Source organism: Phodopus roborovskii, unplaced genomic scaffold, assembly GCF_943737965.1.
Source record: "Phodopus roborovskii unplaced genomic scaffold, PHOROB, whole genome shotgun sequence".
NCBI classification, from domain to species: Eukaryota; Metazoa; Chordata; class Mammalia; order Rodentia; family Cricetidae; genus Phodopus; species Phodopus roborovskii.
The window spans coordinates 52,892,801-52,920,470 of NW_026126407.1; the positions used below are offsets into that span (position 1 = coordinate 52,892,801).

The following is a 27,670-nucleotide window of genomic DNA, read 5'->3' on the forward strand; positions in this document are numbered from 1 at the left end:
GGAGCCTGCAGCCTTGGAGAGGATATGGCCAAATACTGGTGCCTGGTACAGAAGAAAGGAGATAGCTGTTAGCAGGCTTTCCCAGGCCCTGTTATTATTTTGTTTCTGTTTAGCACATGGACTCCTGGAGGGAGTTGGCAACTAACAGCTCTTCAAGAAGTATTCTTAAAAGCTGTGCTGAAATCATGCACCTCCTGTAGAAACAAGTGTGATTTACATCTAATATGGGTAATTACTTTTACAGTTAATTAAAAGCACTCTCATTAAGCCCCTGCTGTGGCATCAATGCATACTTCTTATTTGCCAAAGGACCCTGGAGTTGAGCTCACCTATCACAGGGCTCCTGCCCAGGAGCAGCTGCCTCCATGGGATCAGCTCCATTGTGCTAAACCATCAACCACCACCTTAACTGAATCCTTTACCCTCCCCCTTCCCTTACTGACTCACTCTTGTGTACACAGCTGGGATTGAAATCCTGCTACCAAAACCTTGGGATAAAGCAAGCTGAAGTAAAGGGTTCTGTGAGGCCAGCTAGCAGTACTGCCCAGAGGAGGTAGTGGCAGCATCTCTTCCTTGCTTTGTTTTCAGAAAAGCTTTGTTTATGGGAACCCTCTGTGGTCCTCTGCTTTTTCAGCTTTTCATTTTCTTCTAAAGGAAGTATCAGTTCTCAAAGAAATGTTCTTTAAACCTTCCTAATATCCCTCTGCCTACTTATAAGGTCAGTGTCTAGGCAGTTGAATCCATTTCTGATAGATTGTTATAAGATGATATGCTAACTCCCCAGCCACATGATACGTGGTGACACGATTCTTAGACTCTTTGTGATCTTCACTTGTAGCTTGAAAGCCTAGTGTTTCCCTTTTCACAATGCCTATGGCACCAGGGGAGGGGGGCATCCTTATTATGCTAAACCTTGGTAAGTACTATTAATACAATGTGTCTTTAAACCTTCCCATTGTTTAGTAAGTACATAGAGTTTATCAATTAAAACATGCAGAATTTTGAGGGAACAGAGATTGTTATTTTAGGAAGTTTATTGAGGGAACTGATCCTATATGTTGCTTGCCAGCATTGGTAAGTTTTTTTGCAAAGTTCCCTGCTGCCATCTGCTGGCCAGACGTGTTATTGTAGATGCTAAACAAATTTGTGAATGGAAATTTATTAGGAAGTGGATAGAATACATTTTGTTTTTCATCATGAAATCAAGCAAGTGACCTGTTTTGAATGCTGACATTTCAGCGGAGTTGATTCAGACTCAAACATTCATCTGCAAGGCATGATGTCATAGTTGCGTCAACTCTCCTGTGAACGTGTAGTCTGACAGCATCCTTCATCTGCATGGTGGTATCTCCTTCAGAGACACACAGGGCTTGCTCTAAACCACAAAGAAAACCAAGCCCTAAAGCAATTGTCTTTTAATCTTGAAATGAAACCATAAAGAGGAGTCTACCAATAAAAGAATAATTGCAACATGAATTTTTCCCTACCAAGCTGTATTTGCCACTGTTTGTGGTACCTGAGGTACTACAGTGACAAGGTGATGAGATGGGCAGAGAGGACTGATGGATACATTTTGATGTCTTGTCAAGCCACCTTCTGTCTGCTGGTGTTTCACACCTCTGTTGAGCTTGGGGAGTTTAACTGATGGCGTGAATCTACACAGAAGGGGGATTTGGGAGCTCACTTTCTTTCTTTGGTTTGCTTGGGTTTGAGACAGTCTCTGGTACAGGCTGGCTTTCAAGTCATGATACAGTTGAGGGTGACCTTGAATACAATACTCTGGCTGGACTCTGAGGTGCATCACAGGAACACCAGATAGATTCAAGTGGCTTACAACATCAGCTGTCAGCACTATGAGGTCTCTTTCTACTTCTCCTTGAAATTCAGTTTAACATCTGCAAAGTGGGAGAACTGGGCTGTGTGGCTCCTGTGGATGAAATTCCTTTTTATACTCTGCTTTGGAAAGGAAAACAGATAAATTAAACAAAATTGGGATTGCATAAAATCGATAAGATTTTCTCAGTCTCAGATCTTAAACTCATTTGCATTGCCTTATTTCTTCATTTCTTTATCTTTCTACTGAGAAAGGGTGTGACTATGTGTAGCCAGGTTGGCCTTTAACTTGTAACCCTCCTGTCTCTGTTTTACAGGGATTATAGATGAATCCCGCCATAGTATACACACATACACACAGATCTTTACATATGTTCTATATATTTATGTCTATGAATGAACAGAGAGAGGAGAGAGAGAGAGAGAGGAGAAGGAGATTGATGCACATCCGAAGCCTTTCATGAACTTATTTTTACAGGAGTAGTAATTGTTGTTTTCAGAACAACAGTAAAGGCCGGCATGTGAGCAGTCAGAAAGATCTGCATGTATGGAGAGAATCAGTTCTAGCCCTGACTCAGGATTCTATGGCCTCTGCACTGTGGTTGCAGGATCATGCGGGCATGGAATTCTTCTGCTGTCACTGTCCCACTGTGCCACTCATCTTCAGCTTGCAAAGAAAGTGATACACACTTGGGTTCCTTCCCCAGGAAAAAGGTAGTTGACCACCATTGTGATTTGGGGCTTGTCATTGAACTCTTGTGCCTTGTCGCACTCCGTATGGATGGCTTCCATGTGCCTTGTGTCTTTGTCTTTCCCATGATACCTTCTGTGGATTGTCAGAAGCAGGAGAAGAACACTGACTGGTTTAGTGACACAAATTTAGATCTATGTCAAGACTGAGCAGCCTGCTTTTGTCTTTCCATTGCATTTCCAGAATAGGTGGCTGACATCATCAATTCAACAATGTCAGATTGGTGTTAGCAGAGCAGTCTGGCATCAGTATGCACATCTGCCAAGGCCTGGGAATCCTGCTCAGAGAACATCTCTTCTCCCCCTGTTGGTAGTCTTTCAATCATAACTTTCTTTATGGTTAACAGCTTGAACACCTGAATTAATTGTCCACAGTTATTGTAACAAATGACCATAGGTGCCTTTAGTCAACAGAAATGCTTTCTCTCTCAGTTCTGATGGGTGAGGTCAGGATATGGGTGGGACCATGCTCACAGGCCAGTTGTCCTTTGTCTTACTGAAACACCACTCTGGAATCTGCCTGTCTTTGAGTAGCCTGCCATTTCTGTTCTTAAAAGTCACCATGTGTGGGAGTTGAGGCTCGTGAGCTCTACCACATATGCCTACATCCAACTATCAGATCCTCTCATGTGTGGCATTTAGGGTTAGAGTCATAGGCATACATGTATTTGGAGGATTATAATTCAACCATAAACAGACCTTTCTTTTGCATGCTGTGATAGAACGGGCATCTCAATGGCAGGCATCTTTCTCCACTTATCATAGGGGACTTTATGTCCCAGCTCTTCAGAGATGTGAATGATGCTTACAGATGACCCAGGATCACACTGTTACTGTCCTGTATCCAGAAATAACTCTTACCTACAAAACTCATTGGAAACAACCAACATGAAAAACACATAAGTAAAGAAAGCTCTCATGGAAAGGGGGAAGAGGAAACAGTGAATGCCTCTGGACAGAAACAATCCTTGTGGGCTTCAGAACATGAAAGCTGGCAGAACACAGAAGCCTCAGAGCTGTGTCACAGTTCTCCACACAGAGCAGGGATTCACAAAGCCTATGGGAAGAAGCAATTGACCAGGACCATATATACCAGGAATTCCAACCAAGGTGATGGCTGTTGTCACCTTCACCTAAGAGGGGCAGCCTCGATCCTTCTTCCTAAAATGTGAGCATATGTGTTCATGTTTCTCCCATGCGCATTCATCTGTGTGTGCAGGGGGTGCCATTGCCTTTCTAAGTTGCTCAGCATCATGGTTTTTGAGACAGGGTCTCTCACTGAACCTGGGGCTCACCAATTTAGCTAGATATGCTGACCTATGAACTCCAAGGCTTCTCCTTCCCTGCTTCCTTGATGATGAGATTACAAACACAAAACTCCACACCTGGCTTTCCACATAGTTCCTGGGATCAACTTCTGGGCTTCAGGGACTCATGACAAGCATTGACTGAGCTGTTTCTCAGGCCTCAGTAAGCCTGTTTTTTGTGGAACCCCACCGTGGTATAACTAACTCTAAACAGGATGGCCCCACATTCTTGGCTGAATCTTATCTGTGGCCAATGACATGAATCCTCATTGGAGGCAGTCGAGCTGTCTGCTACAGGAAGCCAACTAGCCGCTTCGGCAGGAAAATTGATTGCTTGGCAATGAGTACAAGCCTTTAGATTCATACTTAATACTTAAGTCATTGAGTTATTTTCCAAGCGAAGTTATCAAGTGGGCTGAAGTACTTATGCAACGACTTGGGTTCAGAAAAGGTCACCTCGGAACCATCCGGAGACGCCCGCTCTGTGCAGAGCGATCTGAACAATAATTTGTTCGCGCCCGAAGTGACATTTTTCCAATTTGAGCCCAACATTGTTCAGAAGCGAGCGCCGTCCCCTGGGGCGTCTTCAGTGTGGATCTGAGGCGCATGACAAACCAACAATATCATCTAAATAAAAAATCCAGCCTAGGTTTAGTAAATTAATCCTGACAAGAATAAATTGGATAATCTAAGAGAAGCGGCAGGGCTCCTATCCTGCCAGGTGGCGTGTTCCTTCTTCCCTCCATCGCTCAGGTGGGCTCTCCATAGCGTATTAAAAATGAAAACCTGCCTTGAGGTCATTGATTTCATCAGTTTATTGATTAGCACCTTGCCACTTCTTCAGAGGTCAGCAGAATCTGACCCTTCATTTCTAACCTGATACTTTTCCTCTTGGAGAAAGGAAGAAATCCCTGAGTTAGCCGGTCAGAGTGAGGTCAAGCAGACTGAGCCCCAGGGCTTCTCATGCACCACTAGATGGCTTTCAAACTGTAATTTGCAATACCAGTGGTTAAGACAGCAACAGCAACAGGCCACCTCAGTCCCCTCCACAGAGCTATACCTTTCTTTCTTTGATTTGTTTTACTTTTTGAAAGTGTCTCACTTTCAGGAAGCTGCGCTGACATTGATCCAGCTCTATATCATAAGCCTGTGATGCTTTAGCCTTGACCTCCCCAGTAGCTTGGATGCTAGGCCCAGCTCTCCGTGCATGTCTCCAGGGGGAAGAAGTCCTCCTTGCTTGCTGCTTTCCTTCCCCCGCCCACCCCCCAGCTCAGCTCCTCTCCAGTGTTTGTTTCCTGACAGGTAAGGGAGCATGAGGTCTCCTTTGCACCAAGCACTTGGTATCCCAGTGTCAGAGAGTGTAGCTATTCAATGAGAAGTGTGTGTAAGACAGGGAAGGAGACACCTGGAGCCAATGTGTCTCACATCCTGGGACTGTTCCTCATACTGTCTTTTTCCTGCTTGTGCCTCCAGGAAGGGACAGCAGTAGTTTCTGGGGGCTTCTCTGTTTTGAATTTCTTTTTTAAAATTATGTTTCTCTTTAGCTCAGATTAACCTGAAACTATCTGTTTAGTGGAGTATGGCCTAGAACTCTTGACCATCCTGCCTCTGCCTCCTGAGTGCAGGGATGACAGACATTGATTACTTTGCACAGTTTTGAGGATTAAAGCCATAGCTCCTTGCATGCAGAGACAAGACCTGGGATTCTGAATGGGAAAGTCATGTACCAAAGTCCATACAGATGCTCCATGGCAGAGGGATACATGATGCTGAGGCTGGAGGAGCCCAAACAAGACCCTGAGTTCAGCCTTGTGGGCCTCTATAACAGCAATGAATCCTCAGCCCAGGGTTTGGGGCACAATGTGTCCCTTATATGTTTATTTAAGTTTGGAAATGCTAGATATATGTGTTTCTCAGGAGTGGTATGGATATTTGGAAGTCTACACTTGAAAAATCTAATTCACACCTGGATACCTCACACAGACATTTTGGCGAGTGAACATCATGGATCTACTCTTCTGATAGCTGTTAGGAATACAGCTCATTATGAACTGCAGTCACCACTTTGTACAGGAGACCCCTGAGCTCACTCTTTCTGTCTCATCAAAATGGCACAATAGACTGACAGATGCCCAACTACTAGGGCTCTGCCAGCCTTTGGTTAGCCACCTTTACCTGCCTCCTTATATTTGAGATTATAGTTTCCTATGGTGGTTTCTTTCTGTCCCTGAGGTATTTCATTTCCCACCACATTCATTCATACTCCCATAAACCACACACTGTTTTTCTTTTTAATGGCTGCAAAGTATTCAACTGTATGTACACATCACATTTTCTTCACCTATCCCTGTTTTACACATTATTTCCATATTTTAGCACTTGAGTATTGTTTCAATAAATATGGAAGTCCAGATGTCACTTGAACCTACTGATTCTGTTTCTTTTCAAAAACACTGGAACAGAATTCTTAGACCATGGTTATATATTTTTCCTTTTCATCCTTCCCTTCTTTTTTTAAAAAAATATGTGTGGTACACATGTACATGTGTGAAGGCCCAGACTGACACTGGGGTTTTCCTTCTGCACTCTGTTCACTGAAGTGGGGCCTCTCAGATGAACTCAGAGCTTACCAGTACTGGCTAGTCTAGCTAGCCAGCTTGGTCCAGGGGTTCCCTATTTACAATTTCTGAGCCCCATCCAGGGATCTGAATTCAGATGATCAGGCTTGTGGGAGCCATATCCTCAGCCCTACATGTTCTCCCCCGCCCATCTCTATCTCATTCTCTCTTTCTCCTTTCTTTCGGGACCTCTGTAAACTTCATAAAATGCATTTTAAAAACAAACATACAATCTAATAAACTACTGTGGAGGTTTTTTCCCTTCTGCCCCTCTGTTATTTCAGCCCCAAATGAACACACAGAGACTTATATTAATTACAAAACTGTGGCAAATGGCTAGGGCTTCTTATTGGCTAGCTCTGTCTTAACCCATTTCTATAAATCTATGTATTCCTACATGGGCTTATTTTACTGGAGGATGCCTGGCAATCCTATCCACCTGGTCCCTCCATGATAGCCTCAGGTGGACTCTCTCTGCCAGAATTCCTTTCCCAGAATTCTCCTCATCTCCTAGTTCCACCTATATTCTTGCCTCTATTGGCTATTGGCCAGTGTTTTATTCATCAACCAACAAGGGCAACACATATACAGAAGGATAACCCCATCACCAAACAGAAAACCTAAACCTTTGATATTGGTCCTGGAGTTCCAGGTAGGTCACTTAGAGAACTATGCTATGTGGTTAGCTGTAGTTGCTGCTCCTTAAGTGGTGTTTTTTGTTTTTGTTTTTGTTTTTTTTATCAGACACAACATTGACCTCTACTCTCTTCCCCCACCCTTTATTCTCTTGCTTTCCTCTGGCTGAAGAGTCATATTCCTTGCTAAAGTGTACCTACAATACCATCAGGAGTCTTAACATGTGCTATTCCATTGGCTGGACTTCACTCCAGGGGCTCTTCATCCAGTCTTTAAAGACTTAACACAGGGACAATTCTTTTGATTGAAATCTAAGGCTCCTGCATTCAGCACTTCACACCTTCTCTCTGGATTGTTTTGCATGGTGGTGCATGTCTTGTCCCAGACAAATTTACCAATCTGCCTTTTGTATTTTCTTTCTTTGTCCCCAGATTATGAGCATTGTCAAGGCAAGCCCTGCCCTGTATTTTATACATTATTGGGTCCTTTATACATTATTGGGTACCTAGAACCTGGCCTGATATCAGTAGGTACTAAATATCACTCTTTGGGTTTTTTGCGTTTGTTCACTTATTTTGTGCATGCGTGTGTGTGTGTGTGTGTGTAATACATGTCATTTCATATCTGTAAAGGTGATAGGACAGCTTATTGTAGTTGGATCTCTCCTTCTACCAGGTGTAATGTAGTGATTGAAAGTGTTTATCAGGTTTGGCCATAGGTGTCTTTAACTAATGACCCATCTTTTAGACCTCAAATCTTTTTCATAAATAAATTAAATCCACAGTTTCTAATGTGAATGTGTCTTCACTTTTAACAAGTTCCTTAAAGTTCGAAACCATAAGTTTCACCTTTGTATGAGGGAAAAAATAACAAGATTATATTACATGTAGGTATGCAATAAATATAGATCGTCAACTAGGTGGCAACGAGGTGAAGGAGGGATAAAGAAATAAATGAATGGATGAGTGAATAGATAGATGGATGGGTGGCCAAGCATCCATACAGACAAATGGAAAGGTAGAAGGGTGGATGGATAGATGGACAAATGCATGTATTGATAGATAAATGAGTGAGTAGATGGATGGATGGATGCATGGGTGGATCAATGAGCATGCAGATAGACTAACAGATGAGTGGATGGATAAGTGAATGGATAAATGTATAGATGGTAAAAGAGATCAACTGATGGTTAGATGGATGAATACATATAGTGATGGATGAGTGAGCAGAGGGACTGAGAGATGGATGGGTATAGACAGACTGATGGACTAATAACTGGATGAGTGGTTGGTTGGTTGACTGGGTGGATAGATGAATTGATGGTTGGGAGGATGAGCATGTAGGGAGGTGGCCAGACAGATGAGTAGGAAGATGGCTAAATGAACAAAAGAAAAACTATGTGCTGATAGCTTGTGTTGAAGACAGATATATTTGCATATGACACATGTTGAGGAGTACATTAAATCTGTTGAAAAAAATCTCCATTCTCATATGAATAAAGGTACTAAGGAGAGAAAATTTTAATGGCCCTCCTTCAGTTACTCTTTGCTGGTCTCTGACCTGTAGCATTCATGTTCGCCCCTCATCTGCATGTAATGCAGCTTCCTCACAACACCCATATGCCTCTAATGAAAACACCACTGTGCACACGTCTGAAAAGCACCATAAAGTGCAATGACTTGAGAAAGAAAGAACTGAACTAGCAGGAGTGTGGTCTTTCATTAAAATAAAGGGCACCTCAACAGCACTGCAGAATGTCCTCCAAGTACAAGGCTGACTCCTGCTCTTTCTCCCTCTTTCTCCTCCTCCAGGATATCAAAGCCAACTGCAATAACTGCTCAGAAACAGAGGACAGAAAGGTAAGTCCATGTATTTTATATTTCTGGTTTCAAACATAGTAGGAATGGTGTAATTACATTCCAGGAGTTCTGGTGCGCCTCACAAGTTCCTGCTCTGCAGGTGACTTGTGCACTGACACTTGGAGACAGACAATCATAGATTAAAGTGCCCATTGTTTTATTCTCCCATGATCTGTGTTGTTTCTGATGGCTGCATCAAGGTGTGGGTAATGTAACTAGTTTTTACAAAACTGTGATTCTGTGTTTTATTTTACTACCATTTTCAGAAAGAAATAACTTTTTTATTAATGCTTCATGTCATAATTTTTATCAATGTGCTTAATATTTGATGCAAGTGTCATACATAGTGTTGTATAATATTACATGCATTATAGAATGGATGATGTCTGGTTTCCCAGCATATATCTCTGTGTATCTCTTCCATGTGTATTTACTTGAAAGACAGCTCACCTTGATTTCCTTCAGGGCCCACCCACATGAACAACGACTTCCTGTTTGAGATTGGAGACTATTGAAAGGTTACATTGGCATTAATGAGCTTCCCACCCATTTGTTTTATTTGTTAATCTTGGTGTGGGTCCCCTCTGGAGAAACAGCACTCAGGTCTTTGTTGTTTGATATTCTCAGTCTCTCCTTATTAGAAAAACTTTACAGAAGTTTCTGTGACAATGCACAACTGGACACATCTAGTTTCATTATTAATATGGTGGATCCAAAGAGGTGATGCATATGAGAACATGGGATATGGACCTCCTGGCTGCTCCTAGCACAGACTATGGGTTTAGGAAGATGTCTGTCTTTGTGATGGTGTTGCTGTGGGCCCATGTGGGCATCATCTCATGGCAAGTTTTTGAGCAATTGTTTCACAATGGCTATAGCATTTACTGATTCATTTGTCAAATGACTCCTCAGCACAGAACTTGCTTAAAAAACAAACAAACAAACAAACAAAAACAACAACAACAACAAAAAAAAAAAAAACAAAAAACCAAAGCAGTGATTGCATAGTTTTATGGAATGTGGATCATCACAGCAGCTCAAGAATGCACTGCTGTTTTATTTAAGCTGAGCTCTGATCCTGTTTCTGTGCTCAAATTCTGATTTCATTTGCATTTTAATGTGTACTCGTGTGGATATCTGTGTGTGGGACACAAGGAATTGTCACTTACATGACACATACCTTCATAGCCTTTACCTACTTTCTGGTCCTTTTCCAGCTGTTGAACTCAGGAAGCCAGCTCCCTTGACTACATCCCAAATTCAAGATGCTCTGACTTGCCTTGGAACTTTTTATGATGTCTATAAGTATATTAAGAACTAACTTTCAAATACAGTCTCTGTTTCTCCTGCCCTTACTGTCTATGGTCTGTCCATCATCAGCACTTGGCTCTGTGATACCCATTGAGAGACAAAGTTGTGCCTCTTTCTTCTAGAGAAAGGACATTACACACACACACACACACACACACACACACACACACACACTTTTCACATCTACTCCAGTTATGTTGAATACTTCAAATAAAACACTTCTGAAAGGGTTTTCACTTATTCCCTAAGATTGTACTGACATGACTAATTCACAAATAAATCCAACAGTTGCAGCAGCTGCTGATGAGCCTTCCTAGTGGGCAAAGGGACAAGCCTGCTCAGACTATCTTTCCTTAGCTATGGGTGTTGTATCTCATGTTCCTAACTATGGGTATTGTTGTATCTCCTGGAGTTCTTTCCTTTCATGGAAAAGTATCAATCAATATCTAAATGTCCTGGAGAGGAAGTATCCTCCAGCCTCATCAGAAGAACACATAGCCTGTAGTCTCTCTACTGGTAAAACAGCTGCAACCACACAGAGAGGTGACTGTTGTAGCAGCTGGAGTGGCTATCATTTGCATCCAAGAATGCATCTTAGACCTTCTGGTACTATGATGTTTAATTTGTTATCATGATTTATAAACTGGAAAAGATGGCCCTTCTTCTGGTGCATGCAAGTACTCCATGTTCCTTTCTGTACAACCTAAATGCCTCAGGAAATATTTGGCAACTGGATAAAGTAGAATTAAAGAGACAAGAGATTACAGAGGTACCATCATAATAAGTAAACCTGCCTCAGAAGCAATGGCCCCTTGGCCCATGAGGACTTTTACAATAGCTGACTTCTCTTGGGGAAGACTTGGCAGGTTTTGCTCTACAACTAGACTTCTGTTAGTTGAGAAGGCTGAACAGTGCCAGGGTCCTCTCTAGGACCTGGCAGCATCCAAGAGAAACTTTGAATTTTCTTTCGATCTTTGATATATATATTTATATATATATATGTATGTATATACAGAATATATATATATATTCTGTCTTCCCACAAGTTCTGCATATGTAGAATTCATTCTATCCCTCTATATCCACCTTTGCCTGTATACCTAACTGCATATCTCATTAATAGACTTTTTTTTTAAAAAAAAATATAAACACTTCAATAAGGCTTCTCCTCTAGCTGCCCTCTTCCCGTTTTTCTTTCTTGGTAGTGTATTATGTAGACCAGACTGTCTTTATAGTCACTGTGTAGCTGGGGATGACTTTGAACTCCTGCTCCTCTTGCCTCTTCCCCTGGAGAGCTAGAATTACAGGCTTATGCTTCCATGGCTAGACAATGTGGTCCTGGGGATCCACTTCCTGCATGCCAGGCAAGCACCCTACAGACTAAAGCACACCCCGTCCTTCCTCTTCCAGTTTCATCAGTTTCATGCTTACCTTTATTCCATTTTGCTAGATAGTTATACTTATCTGGAGATGAGTTCTTGTCCCATTGCAACCTGGCCTGATAGGAAGAACCATGACATTTCTTCCTATCTTCCTATCTTCATGTCAAAGATCCCAGCTTTTATTTTTTTAATCGATTAATATTTTGTATTGGACACATACACAAGGTCAGAGGAGTTACTTCTCTACTTTCACTGCCACAGGGACTTAGGTTATCAGGCTTGGTGACCTCTAGAGCAGACTCAGCGGAGTGAGATGGCATTTCCTTTCTCTCCCATTTTTCTGTGTCTTGTCTGCTTGCTTGTTTTGGGGCTCACTTTCACTTGGGAGACCTCACCTGGTTGTTTTTGGGGACATTTCAATGTAGCTACCCTGCCATGGTCTTATTTTGTTCCTTTCTCTTCTGACCTACCAATTAGCAGGGACCCTGAGAAGGTACCCAGAGCAGAATCGGGTCCTGCTATCCCCTTTATCTCTTAGAAGATGCCACTAAAAGGTATTATAGGCATGTGGAGCGCAGTACTCTTCTACTTGATACTGGACCATGGATAATGGCTTCCCACAGGTGAATGTCACAGAACTAATGTGGGTTCAGCAAAGGTGATAGGAGGTAACCCGTCACACTGCATCCCTGCTTGACCATGTATAGCTGCACAAGCATGGCATTATGGCACCTGGATTTCTGCTGGGGAACTGAGACATTTGAATTCATTTCTATTTGTGATGTAAAATCCATCTGAATTTCAAACTATGATGAGGACAGTGATTCTGGTGATGAGCACAAAGGCTGGCACATCCGTCAGAGGGAGTCTGTCAGGGGAAGACAAGAGCCCATTTGTCAAAGGCTGTAAACACAGGCAGGGCTTCCTTTCCTCACTTATCTCCTGGCTCAGGGCAGCCAAACAGATTCAAATCTGCTAGGAAATCTTTTGGAAGGGTTTTGCTGGTTCTGAAAGTTACAGCTCAAGTTTCTTTTGTGTGGGCTTGAAGCTGTAATTGTCAGAGAAACTGATGTGCTCTGCCTAGCCATGGCCACTCAGAATGTAACTTCTGTCCACTTTTGTTCCAGGTGAAAGGCCAAAAATAGTTCTGAATAATCGTATCAGTAAGTCTGGACAGTCTATTCCTGCCCCGTAGTGGAAATAGATCAAAGCTCTTAGGATGAAGCTGTCTTAAGTCTTAACCCATGCTGGGTGGCCTTTTTGTTGATGTAATGGTCTGTGAGTCATCCCTGCCCCTAAAAGTAACTCCTAAATTGTGCTCCATAAATAAGCCTGATACACCCATTGCTTCACCATGTTGGATTTAGCCAGATTGTTTATTTGGTCTGTGATTGTTCTCTCTCTGGGGTGTGCAGATGTCTGTCTACATCTTCCCACAAAAACAAAAACAAAAACAAAAAACTACACGACAGTAGTACCCCAAGCTGAGTACAAAGCTAGACATCGGTGTCAAGTGTCATGACAGATGAATGGAGGCCCCAACAACTGGGGCTCAAGCTACAGTGGGAAACAGGGCTTAAGGATGAGATGAAAAATAAAGCAGGGAGAGTACCCAACCCATTGCATAGAATACGATCAATGTTACACGGAATCTGGTAAGGCCTTGAAATAGGATCAGAGGTTAAACACATTGTCATGGCCTTAGGATGTCTAGGCAGTGTTTGCTTAGACATCTTTGCCCTTTGCTTCCTTGCCCTGCTTATGTCTTTGCTTCTATTGTTCAGGACTTCTGTCAACTCATTCATGATTTGCCATCTGTGGAGGGAGGTACCATCCTATCTCTGTGTTCCTTGGCTTTTCTGTTCATTCACATTTTTTATCTCATGCTAGTTCCCCAATGCTGTGGCTTCTAATCAACCACCATTGCTGTCACATGTAGCTCATTCCCAGTGGATGAAGCCTGGTCTTTGTCTCTATTTTGTAATTATCATCTCATGGATCCCAGACTAGATTTGAACTCATCATGGAGCCAAAGACAGTCATAAACTCTTGGCCCTCCTGTGTCTTTATCTTCAATTCCAGAATTACAGGTGTGCACCATCATACTTGGCTTATATGATATTGGATATATAACCCAGGACTTCATGTTTGCTAGACATATCTACATACATATCTGTCAGCTGATTCTCATTCCTAGCCTCTTGAATGAGTTTTTGTAAAAGGAGAAAACAGATAATAATAGCAGCATCTAGTTGACAGAGAATATACCAGGGGCAGTTTCTAATTCTTCATTTTTTTATCATATATTTTCCAAGAGCCTTGTGAGCCATAGTTTTGTTCCCAAGTGAGTCATGGGATGCAAGCGAATTAGTAAATGTGACTCAGATGCCTCAAGGCTAAGGAGAGAGATAGGTTTCAGCACAGGTAGTGTTCCACTGACTCCTGACCACTAGGGTGTTCTTCCTTTTATGTAATTCTGTGGGAATTCTGTGGGGAAAATCAGTGTGGTGCACTGCTCAAGAGTTCACTCCTCCTAGCATGTCAGTAGCTCCCACACATGAGAATCTCTGTAAAGAGGTTCCAAGACAAATCTTTGCTCTGTGATGCTTTCCTGTTCCCAGCGTTCTCTTATTCACTCACTTACACTAAGGCATCCTCAGTCCTCAATGCATAGGCACTTCAGGCTCTTTGGTTTGGATGTCTCTCCCAGTGTCTGGTTTCCCAGGATGGCTGGGAGTTAGCTTCATAGATGAGCATTTGAGTTCAGGATGTCTTTATGTGCCTGCCTTGTAAGCACTATCTGCAGGTTTAAGTCTTAACTTTGAAAATGGGGTGCTAGGTGAGCATCTCTCTTTCATGTATTTTAGGAAAATCTGAGGATGGTGGTGAACAAGGGAGAGGGAAACCCAGGTGAAACTGATGGAGCATCTACAGTGGGTGGGATGGCCAGGGACCCATTTGTCAGATGATGGGGTTGCTGGGTACACTCTGCAGTCCTGCTAGCCCAGATGTACCCCACCCAGACTGTGCAGAAGGAAATGTGGAGCAGGCTGTCAGATATGCACTCCCCTTGGCCTTGAAGCCAGTCCACAGAGCTTTGGTATAGCAGAGTGGATACTAGTTTAGCTCAGGTTCTCAAATGCCAAAGTTTGAACACCAGCCCAGAAGTTTTCTGGCTATTTAATTCCTTAAGTTTCCAAGAGAACATGGAAATGGAGATGAGACATTCTGTGGTCAAAAAGGGCTTAGTGAGCTGATATGCTTCAGGCTGGATTGAGAACCTCATGAGTTTATTATGCTTTTGTTGGAATTTTGAGACACGGATTCTGTCACAGGTCTGGTCTGAAACCTCTTATTGTAGTTCAGGCTTGCCTGGGACCAAAGACACTCCTTTCAGGTTTCCGAGTACACACACACACACACACACACACACACACACACACACACACACACACATAATCTACTTCAATTTCTTTACTCTCTGGAGATATCACACATTAGTAGGGTTGCAAGTAGGCACCATGGTCCAGCTTATGAGGACACTGTTTTCATTATGCTTTTTAACATCGACTCAGTGTGTTATCCTGAGTTATTTATTATTTACAACAAAGTAAATAACAAAGCTTCCACTATATTCCAAGTCCCCAATTACTATAGAATTCAAGCATCTTGTTGATTTTTCCAGTCTGGGTGAGGCTGTGCGTTGCTGAGCATTGATTTCAGTGGCTTCCATTCTGATTGTTTGTGACCCTGTCAGAATGTTCCTACTGATAACAGCAGACTGAAAGTGAGAAATAGGAATCCTGCTAGAACAAATGTGTGATCCATTAAGGATGTCTGCTGAGGGTAAATGTGTGGGAGCAGTGGTACATGTGTTACATATAGATACATTGGTTTCCAGTGCTAATGTGTGATTGATCAGTGATATCTCCAGAGAGTAAAGAAATTGAAGTAGATTATATATATATATATATATATATATATATATGTGTGTGTGTGTGTGTGTGTGTGTGTGTGTGTGTGTGTGTGTATGTATATGTACATGTGCTACATATAGACAGCTCCTGTCACCAAACCCAGCAACGTATAGCAGAAACAAACCAAAGGCCACGTACTTTGGCCTAAGGTGGAACAGAAGACCTATCTTCATAATCTACTCTTTTGAGCATATCTGCTTTTCTTAATACACTACAGATTTGCACCCATCAAAGCACTGCTGTTTTCATGGATATGCATAAAGCAGATCTCATAAATAAGAGGCTTCAGTCTGGTATCCTTGCATGGACTCTGGAGTAGCCTGCTCTGTGGATTTCAGTGTGGTGATGAGCAATCTGATTTCAGCCTCAGATGAACAGCGCTATGTTTTGATCCCTTAATTTTAAAAGCATGGTTTGTCTTCTCTCCACAATTACATATTAACTGGGGCTGAGTTGCTTGCATTTTAATACCATTAATTACAGCTATTGCTTTCATTTGTCATTTATTTTGCTTAAGAGAAGCAAGGCCGTTCCTTTGTGTAATTTTTAGTGATGCTTTCTTTCCCTAAACTCCGAATTAAAATGTATTTAAGAAATGCTTAATTAAGTGCAAGCTATTTTTTGAAGACAGTTCTGATATCTTTTTTTCTTAATAAGAAAAACAAAAAAAAAAAAAAAAAAAAAAAAAGAAAGAAAGAAAGGCCAGTAGCTTTTTACATGATGAGCAGAGTGAGCACTAATTAATTTTTCTTTCTCTCCTGTTGGCTCATTTTATTATCCTGGTCTCGATGTATGATTGGGTGTCTTCACGTGTTAGATAGAAAGCACAGTTTGTCCAAACATGATTTATGTTGTCCTGGCACTTTTGCAGGGTTCAGCTAAAATTTTCTCCCTGTTGAGGAAGGTCAGAAACCCCTGAGATGATGCCATCCATCTCAGCAACCAGCTTACTGAAATGATTTCTTGATGGAAACTCAGGCAACATCAGCAGAACCTGGGGAGGCTGGGCTGTGGCGGGGGCGGGGGTGGTGAGGGAGGTATGCCTCTCGGGTGATGACTCTGTGAACAGGAACATTTGTAGTTCCTATGGTGAGTTCATAAAAACCAGTGTACTAGGCTTTCTCCATTGGTATGCACTTGTGTTATCATCTTTCCAGATATCTTGATATCTAGTTGCTAAATAAAAATCTTTGTATATTTCAAAAATAAATGTATTGTTTTGATATTCATATCTATTGTGAAGTAATTCCACAAGCAAGATGCAAGATAATTAATATCTACCATATGGTGTTCTCTCTCTCTTTATCTCTCTCTCTCTCTCTTAACCTTTTCTTCTTACAATATGTCACACTATGTATCACAGGCTGGCCATGCAATTACAACCCTTCTGCCTCAGCTTCCCAAGGGCTTGGGTTACCAACAGGCAGTTATTCTCAGCTTCTGCCTTCTTTCTTTGTGTGTGCAGGAGTTTGATAAGAACATTTAAGAGTATATATTTTAGCACATTTCCTGTCTTATTTTTAAACTAAGGATTTTTAGAGGGGAGAGAACATTCTAGAGGAGGGGAAAATAGAAGACAAAACAGAGGCAAGGAATGAACCAATTTAGTTTTATTTGTGACAGTGTCTCACACCACTAAATGACCATTCATGAACTTCAGATGGCACCTGATCAAGGAGGGGATGATTCAGAGATGTAGAGGAGAAGGAAGCTTTGATGGAGATGGAGACAGAGGCAAGAGTGATGCAGATTCAATCCAAGGAACCCATGGTAGAGGACCACTCTCAGAGTCAGGAAGGAGCTGCTGTAGCCATGATTTTAAACATTAAGATGTAGAATCTTAAGGAAATTCCATGGGCTGTAATCATGGTCATTTATCAGCAGCTCTGAGAAACTTACACATTGCCTGGTGGAGCAGAGCATCCTAGATCAATCATAGACTTACCACAAATACATTCAGGTACATGTACATCATGTATACATGTATGTACCTATCACACATGTACAACACTTGAATAACATGTACATAAACACAGCAGATATATACACCACTTGTGCACTCATGTCCTGTATCACACATGCCCACATGTACACACAGCATGTAACACATGTGTGTATTTCTAGGCACACACAGCATGTGAATTCATATGTACATATAACATACATTTCACACATGTCCCTATTTCAACATGACCATATTACAGAGAGCTGGGAGGAAAGCTGAGGAGGCTTCTTGTTTATGTAGCTACATTTGAATATAGTACACTGAGAAAGGGAAATTCCAGTCACTGCTGGATCCTTACACAAAGGCCTACCATGATTTGAAGGTATGAATACTGTGTCACCGTCCAAAAAATTCCAGGATGTTTCTGCATTGCAATGATAATACCCCATGTAGGTCTGGTCACAGGGGTTCTTGTTCAAAGTAATTTTTCCATCATCGCTTAAGTTGCATTTCAGTGGGTATGTGAAGGGAGAAAAGGCCTGTAAGGGGCTGATACTCTGTAGATGAAGAGACCTGGATGTTATCTAGATATTAACTCACTTTGTTTCTGCATATACCCAACACATGTGCACATATGAATATATGGCATGTAGGCACACATGAGAATGAATACCAAAGTCATACCACATGGCATAAGGTGACATTGAATACTGAGTAACACGGGGGTGGCTAGCCAAGTTACAGCCTGCACCAATTTTGCTTGACCACAGACAGTAGGCATTCCATTGTTTATACAGGCATTCCCCAAATTAGAGGCACCCAATACACTTAACATTACTTAAAAGCCCCTCTGTAATATGGGGGCAATAGGCCAATAGCAATGTGGACACTTTCAAAGATGTAGACAGAAGTGATATGTTTCTATGGAAACTAGAATTTTTTATTTCATTACTCTTAAGTTCGAAATGGACATATTGCCCCCAAAAGGCAACTGACATCAAAGATCCAAAAGAGAAAGTTTTAAAGATCCAACATAAATTAAGAAATCGGTATCACAAACATCAGGGAACTGGAATTAAATAAAAATTAAGCCTGGAGCAGCATAATGACCCAGAAGTTCATTATGCAACTTTACACTTTCAATCAAAGATCAAATCTCATTAAAAGTGTGGCTTTGATTAGGAGAAAAGTTTAGGCTACGCCAACGTTGGATGACTCTGTCCATGAACAGACAGGCTGTGGGATCTTTGCTTCATTTTTCTGATTTTAAAGATACCGAGCTATTATTTATCTTGTGACATCATGACAAAGATGATTAATACAAAAGGACACTGAACAGAAATAGCAAAGATTCTATTTGTCTACCAGTGATGTTTGCCCATTAAGTGGTGTGTTCTAAAAGCTGATGTGTGTGTGTGTGTGTGTGTGTGTGTGTGTGCATGTATCTGTATGTATACATGTTTGTGTAGAGAATAGAGGTTGACACTGAATTCTTCCTCTATCTTTCTTCATCTTGTTTGTGACGTGGGGTGTCTTATTCAGCCTGGGCTCAGTGATTTGGCTAGCCTGACTGACCAGCAATCCCCAGGGACCCTTCTGTCTCTATATACCCAGTGAGGAGCTCACAGACACACATCTCCACATGGGTGCTGGAGAGTCTCATGCTTGTATGACAAGCATGTTACCAACTGAAACATTTCCCCAGCCTCTTATCTGTTATAAGGTTAGGGAATAACTTTCATGTGACCAAACAGAAGATCATACCAGTGTGAAGTAGGAGATATATGACTTCAGCCATTTGTTTCTCCCAAGAAAGTCAGGTAGAAGAAATGAAATTCACTACTGATATTTCCTTTTATCCTATACATTTCACCTGTATGTAGTCTATATAAAAGTTAATATAGATTGGCTGAGGATCCAGATAGAATAACGGGAGAAAAGAGAAAGTCAGATGTATGTTAGCATCTCCTCTCTTAGTTTTCCAGCTTGCTATGGAGTGAACAGTTCCCCTATCCAGCATGCCTTCCTATCCATGACTAAACTCCAACAGCATGAGTTTTACTGCTTCCTTCTTTAAGTTGTCTATGCCAGGTGTTTTGTTCACAATGAGAAGTAATAGGTATGTAATAGATGGTACTAAGTTTTATTTCTTTTTTTTTGCTAACTAAAACAAGAAATTAAAAAAATATACATAGCAAAAATAGGGTACAAAAGGATCCTAGAGATTTCCTGATAGCAAAATGAGCCTCTAATCTTTTGAGGCTAGATCATAGACTGGCTTTTTACTTAAATGATGTGCTTCTAAGGAATACCACTGCTAAGGCACAAGATGGAGGGAGGGAATCCTTTAAGCCTCTTGTTTCTCAGAGTAGAGGTTCCAACTGATTGAAAGCAGCTCTCACTTTCCCCATCTGAGTTCTGGAAGTCAATCACAGGCCATGAATAGTTGATGGGCTCACTGTAGCTCATGCAGGAAACCGGCTGAGACCTGATGGCCCAGTGACTTCCAGGGGTGTTTGCAGTTGAAACCTGAGTCTTACCCTCTGAAAACAAAGTGATTTGGGAAGTGCTTCAGGGTGTTGTGAAACACAGCTGAGCCACACAGCAAGAGTATAATCTCATTTTCAAACCATTTCCATCTCCCATGTGTCAGAGTGAACAGCTCTCTGTGTGTCACTGTTATGTCTCCAACATCATTCTCCTACTCGCTAATCTTACTGAATGGAGAACAGCGCTTGCAGCAGACATACTAGCAAGAAAGGACTTAATAAGTGGGGAATATTGCCTTTTTCAATTCATTTAATCTGAGGTCTATTTGTGGCTGATTTACAGTTTGATACTATTGCCAGGTGGTGTCCTGACAGTTTATTACAGTGGAAAGAAGTCCACTGAAAGGAATGTAATGAGCACCTTGGTAAGGTTACCTGAGGGTTAGCCATGTTATGGCAGTGAGCCAAGTCCAGGAGGTAGTCCTGTCATGCTGGGGATGACAAGGGGGAGATGTCCACAAGCTTCTTCCAACATCTCTGCATCACTTCACAGCTCAGACTCAGTTTACCTTCCTAATGTCCATATCATGCTTTCCAGTCACATTCATATTTTTAAAATTTTTTATTTGTTCTTTTGCCTTATTTTTTTAAATTTATTTCATGCACGAGTGCAGAGGATTTGTATCATTTCTAACCCACTATCTCCTCCCTCTAGAATTCATGACTTCTTCATATCTGTCTGTCTGTCTGTCTGTCTATCATCTATCTACCTCTCCTACTGAGTCCTATTAGTGTTGCTTGTATGTGCATGGGTTTATGACTAGCCATGTTTGGGGTCTTGTCCCTAAAGTAAACTGGTTTTCCCTCTATCCGAAGCCATTGATGGTCTATAATTCTTTATCTAGGGGTGGACTTTGGAAAATTTCCTCCATAGATGTTGGCGTGTCAACTGGTGTGATTTTTATGCAGCTATTTTTTATGCAATAGTATTATTGAGATTCCACAGGTGAAGCCTGTCTGCTGTGAGCAGCAGACTTCCAGGTTTTCTGGCTCTTCCAATATCTCTGCCCCTTCTAAGATGTCCCCTGAGCCTCAGGTATCTGGATTGTGTTGCAATTGTACCAATGAGGGTTGGGCACCACATTGTCACTTCCTGTATTTTGATTGGTTGTGGGGTTGTGGATCTCTACAGTAGTTTCTGCCAGTACAAGAAAAAACTCTGAGGTGTGCCCCTCTGTGTTGTGAGCTGGAAGTTACTGATGTAATGATGCTTCTCTCTCTGTTGGTAAACATTCGCAGTGGTCCCTTCTTTCTCAGGTTGTAGTTTTGTTGGTTCTTTATGCTGTGTACACATGTACTGGATGCTTCTAATTTTCTTTGGTCACACTCTTATTTCAAAAATTTGAAATGTGGAAACAGCGTATTCCTTAAGTCCAAACTGACAACATACTCCTCCAGGGACACTTGTGTGTGCTTCTTGAGGAAGGCAAGCATTCCCTGCATGTGTGTGTGAGCACCATTCTTTCTGCTTCTCATTTCTGTTTGTCAATTGTCAGTTCATCAGAGAGAGAGAGAGAGAGAGAGAGAGAGAGAGAGAGAGAGACAGAGAGAGAGACAGAGAGAGAGAGAGAAGGCTAGAATCCCCATTTATGAACAAATACCAGAATCCTCACAAAACCACAGTTTGTAGTTGTTTACTTTCTGAGTTTTGCCTGATATACTCGTGGAGTTTATTAAAGAATGCTTTTGTGTGAAAGGCCAGGGTAGGTGGTGCAGAGTTTATGCTTTGGGCTGGGATATAACTTGGTACAATCCTTCATAATGTGGACTTGGAGAAGTCTTAGGAATCTGGTGTGATTGACCTGTGACTTCTTCATCCATAAGACAGGGTCACAAGAGTCAAAGGTCACCTTGACTGTTGGTTGAGAACAAACAGCACCAAGACAACAATTAGGGTGGGGCTTCCCATATCCTCAGGGACTGATGAAACTGTGACAATGGCAGCTGGTACCCTTTGTCTCTGCATCTTCTTTGATCTTTTCATGGCTGAGGTGTTAGGTTATCATTTGCAGTAACTACACATGTTAGGCTTAGACTCTCATTCTGCTTTTCCAGTGTCCAAGTTAAATTCACCAGGAAATAAGGAGTGGTGAGTGATAACTGATGCAAACAGTCACTATCATTATACTTTAAATTGTTTTGCTTTCCCTGTATAAGATAGAAACTGGTGGTAAGTGGGCTTTACACTGTATCCAGTAAGTGTTGTAATATTAAAGTTATAGTTATATAATTATTAAAATATCTGTATATTTCTAAAAAAACTATCTGACTATAGTGGACTTTCATGGTGAGGACAGAATTCAGTCAGTTCTCACACAAATATCACAGTAAAAATGTTGATGGAGAATGATGCTGATTGGACCTTAGTAACTTTTAATACAACCTATAGAAGATTTTTAAGTCTTTGTACCAGTCTCAGGGTCAGCAGAACTTTATGTTGTAAGCCAACCTTAGTTAAAATTCTTCATTCCCTCCTTTGATGGTGAGCTACCCGCAGGAGAATGCAGAGTCCAGCTGGAGTTCACAGAAGCAGTCAGCTGAGGACATGTGTAGTCTGCCCTGTTTTTAGGACAGGAGACATGTATGAATAAGTGTCTTCCTTCACCGTAAGATGACTAATGGGAAAGCCAATCAAAATAAGAAATTTCACGTATTTTAGTCTGTTGATTAAAGATGTAAACAAGCAAACACTATGTAAGGGCAAGACTGTTTCTCCTCGCTAGACTCAGGAAACAAAGCCAGCTTGCCACCACCAACATACCTTTGTCAAGTAAATTAAATGTTTTTGTTCACATAATTATATGGGCTATATAACTTTCCTATCTGTAATTCCACCCTCACCTCTGTAATGTGAAATAACAGCATCAAGACACATTAATGCATGAGTGCCTGTTGCTAAGCTTAGCCTCTGACAGACCAGTCTTGGTGCTTAGTGAGAATCAAGTTCTCGGATGCAGTTCTCAAAGCTGGCCACAAGAGGAGCCATTTCTAGGCACAGCTCTATTGTTTCCTGTTTAAATTACAGCCGAAAATGACTGAAAAAGGTACTTCATTTACAGGAAAGACAAAGCTGGGAATTTGATGTTTATGACACTGAACATATTTGTCATCCTTGTGCTTCATAATGGCTCAGAGCTTGCCTGTGGGGTCACATGCATGGCAGGATCCCTGACCTCTACACCCACTGAAATGCTTAGAGTGTCTCATTCTCCTATTTTGAAAACCTAGATTGTTACCAGAGAGTTCTGTCTCTCCAACAGGGGCAAAATCGTCCCCATTTGATGCTAACTGATGTATAATAGCTTTATCATCCATGTAGATTCTCTGTGGTGTTTCAGTGTGAACTTTTTACAACATGTTTTCAAAAACAAAACAAAGCAGAATGAAGAGGAAAGAAAAAGGAAGATAAAGAAAGGCTGGAGACTTGGACGAGTGCCTGCTGGTAAGGTGCCACTACACAAGCAAGAGGGCCAGAGTTTGAGCTCTGAAACCCACTTAAGACGGTGTTCATAGTAGTCCATCCCTCCACTCCCAGCACTGCAGAGACAGAGCTCGGATTCCTGGGATTTGATGGCTGGCCAGCATAACAAAGCAGTGAGGACAGAGGGACATGACCTACTCAGTAAAGTGGTGCCATGCAAACATGACGACCCGTGTTTCATCTGCAGGACCAGTGTGAGAATGCCAAGTGTGAATATGTGCTCTTTTAGTCATAGCAGGGTGAGGCAGACATGGAAGACTCTCTGGGGCTCAGTGGCCAGCTCTTCGGTGCTTAAGATGAAAAGCAAAAAAGAAAGACAGATAACAGGGACCTCTGCCTTCCACATACATGCACAAGTGCACATGCATGTGTACACACACACACACACACACACACACACACACACACACGGATTTTCAAAACGCCAGTGAGAAAAGTGCTGTTGTAAAGTAAAAAGACAAAAGAGGCTCAGCTAAACACAGTCTGAAATTAATATTTTAAAGGCTCCAAGTGACCATTGTGATGTTATGATGCTGGGTACAAGGTTGAACTTTGCATTAAAGTTCATTTTTTTAATTATGATAATTAACTTGTAGAAAACTGTAGAAAAGACATTCTGAGGTGCTGAGGGAACATATAGCTACAGCCTGTTGTAAATTGGCATAACACAAGACCAAACCATTTCCACACACACATACACACACATGCATATATATGTATATACAAACATATATATATATATATATGTATATGTGTGATATATACATGCCTGTAAATATCACTTGTGTGTGCATATGACAAAACATGCACTCATGGAAAATATTTCTCATACTTTCTGAAATGTAAATTAATTTGAATATATATATAATATATAATTCATGTTATAAAACTCAAATTAAATGTGATAGGTAGCTAGATAGTATTAGAACCATTTCACATTTGCATACTCACAGATAAACACACATACACATAGTAAATATACATATATGAAATGCTGGACATTAGTGACAAGCCTGTTATGTGCTCTTTAAATGTCTGGCTTTTAATTTGTGCACTATATAATCAACCACAGATCACTGAATTTCCTTTTGGCCTTCAGGGTCATTTGAATGTTTTCACAGCTTTACTTCAGGCTCTGAATACAAACACACCTGGGCAAGTACATGCTAATCTTATGCGTAGAGCAGGTGGGCTGCTGGTGTTGTTGCACAAATAGCCACTAGGTGGCAGTGTGCATCCAAGAAATCATTGCCTAGCTCCAGATGCTGTTTTAATTAGCTAAAAGGAAAACAGGTATGGCTTCACATATAATTTATTTATTTATTTACTTACTTACTTACTTTAATTTGCCTGAGCAATCACAAAGGGCAGATGGCTTACCCTCCCTCCTCCAAGCTAAAGTATCAGTGGAGAAGGAATATCAAGAGACAATCAATTCCTGGCCAGGGCCAACCCCCTGAACTTTAGTCCTGCAAACATCATCAGCCCTGTGCCATCTTTGAAATTGCTGTAGTGGAAGGGAGCATGGAGCTATCAATTACTCCTAGGGCTGCAATGGCCTCTGTCCTTGAAAAAGCAAGCCTGCTGACTCTGTGGGTGAGATAAAGGGCCGCTGTGTGGGCTGGAGGCAGGCTTCTCCATCGGTGTCCTAGAAGTTGATCTGGGACCCTGGAGGAAGAAATGAAAGACTGGCTTAGTAGTACAGGAGAGTTAAGTCCCCTGTAATGAATTGCTGTGAGTTGGCCGGCACAATAATTGCATCATGTAGGCTGGGGAAGCAGCCCTTTTTTACTTTTTATTTTTTAAGGAAGCAGAAGCCTTCTTTAAAAAGACCACCTCTCCATTTCCTTTGTCAGAGGGGAGAAGCTGGATGCCAGCTGCTGGGTTGTCTACACACATCACATACAAGTTATGTCTTTGCTGATTTTTCTCAGAGTAATTTTACTCACATTAACCAAGGTGGAAGGCAGTGCCAATACTACTTTGACTAAGAAGAAAAGTTAGTCTCAAGGTGTGCATCTGGGGTTTGGGGGTGTCTCAGTTGGAAAACAGTTTACTTTGAAAGCACAAGGATCTGAGTTCAATCCTCAGCAACTATGTTGGGTGTGATAACACACACTTGTAATCCCAATAATGGGGAGACAGAGACAGGTGGATCTCTGGGTCTCACTGGCCAGGCAGTATAGCCTAAAAGGTGAGTTCTAGGTTAGTGAGAGACCCTGTATTAAAGCAGGTGTGTGGTGCCCTGAGGATGACACTTGGCATTGTCTTTTGGCCTCCACACACATTAACAAACATGAGAATGCACACAGGCGTGCGCAAGCGCGCGCGCGCACACACACACACACACACACACACACACACACACACACACTCATGAGAAACATGTCTGTACAATTTGTTGCTTTCTTTATTACCTGGTCTCTTTAAAGTACTGAAAAGGGTTCTTTTGGGTGTGTAAATGTACATGTGTGTGGTGTATATAAAGAAGCATGGGGGTACATGTGGGTGCCTGTGTCCTGGTCTGCCACTCCCCACCTGACTCTCAGTGAACTTGGCTGCCTGCGAGCTCCAGTAATCGTCCTGTCTCTGTACCACACAGTGTTGGATTTACAGGCATGCATCCAGCCAGCTGCATCTAGCTTTTCATGTGGGTGCTGGGGATTTGAATTTAGGTCTTACTGCTTGAACACCTAACACTCTTAACCACAAAGCCATCTCCCTGGCTCCTGACAAGGATGCTAAATAAATATGGTGAACTCCTTTTGCACTAGATTGGCTGTTCAGTCCTCCTCTGCTTCTTGGCTGGTAGAAACAGAGCCAGGAGAGGTTATAGTTTGCTACACTGGTGATCAATGAAGTTTTTCTCTTTAATGTATGGGTTCAGAATTGTGATCTTTATAACTGAAGGGTACTGTTGATAAGTTGATTGACATAACAGTATACTTTTATTGGGGTCTATAAGATAATCTAATTTGCATATGTAATTCAAAACCTTACAAAGCAGAAAGAGGAGCTGGGTAGATGGCTCAGTGGTTGAGAGTACTCTGCTTGCAAAGTACTCAAGCTCTGTTCCCAGCAATCATTTCGGGAAGCTTGCAGCTGTTTATACCTCCAGCTCCTGGAGATGTGGTATGCCTAGTCTCTATGTGAACCTGAACTTGTGTAAGCCTACCCATAGCCATACACAGAATCTAAAACTTTAAATCTTCTTTTAAAGCAGAGAGGGGTCACTAGAGAGGGGGTTGTCAGACAGCAAGTTTTTTTGCTCTACAAATATGAGAATCTGAGCTTTGTCCCAAATATGCATGTAAAAAGCTATGCATAGTGGTGTACACATGTAATACAGGTTTGGGGGAGGTGAATATGGACACTTGGGTCTCAGTGGAATCCTGGAGTAGATAGATAACTGCAGGCTAATGAGAAACTCTGTCTCAAAGGAGGTACATGAAGCTTCTGAGGGTGATACCTGAGGTTGTCCTCTGGTCTCTATAGACAAGGATGTGAACACACACAACAGAGGGGGGTCTATCACTTGAGGCACTATGGATGAATCAGGGGACAGTACACGGAGATATATAAAGCAGACACAAAAGCCAAATGCTGCAGGATTGTGCCACATGTGGGATGTATCAGGGCTAAATTCCTATTGGAAAGGAATAGAAGGGTGATTTCTAGGGCTGAAGAAGAATGGAAGGAACCCTCAGTTACTGGTCAAGTTTAGACTTTTGAGTAAAGGGAAGAATGTCTGAAGATAATTTTGAATAAGTAGACTAAAAATATGGACTGGCTTGCTTTTTCTTTCTTTTTCTGTCAATTTAATTTTTTTTTCTTACTCTTAAAGTAAGCTAACACAGACATTTGCTTATCACATAGTAGCTATCCACTTTCACCCTAGCACATTTCAAATATACTGAAAAGTAAAAAGCAAATGCAGGCATATTTATGCCACTAACCAAGAATCAGAATTTTAAGGCAGATGTAGGGACATATGCCCCCAAATTCAGTATCTGTGGAGCTAA

The 27,670-nt window shown here is 41.7% G+C and overlaps 1 protein-coding gene across 12 annotated transcripts in view; it reads left to right on the forward strand.

Moving 5' to 3' along the window:
* Window positions 1-27,670, forward strand: part of Rbfox1 (RNA binding fox-1 homolog 1) — a 1,049,790-nt gene that overhangs the window by 127,179 nt on the left and 894,941 nt on the right. For all 12 annotated transcript variants that reach the window (XM_051181369.1, XM_051181375.1, XM_051181367.1 and 9 more), the window contains exon 2: window positions 8,956-9,003. In XM_051181369.1, coding sequence (XP_051037326.1) covers window positions 8,956-9,003 — 48 coding nt within the window. The remainder of the gene's footprint in view (window positions 1-8,955; window positions 9,004-27,670) is intronic.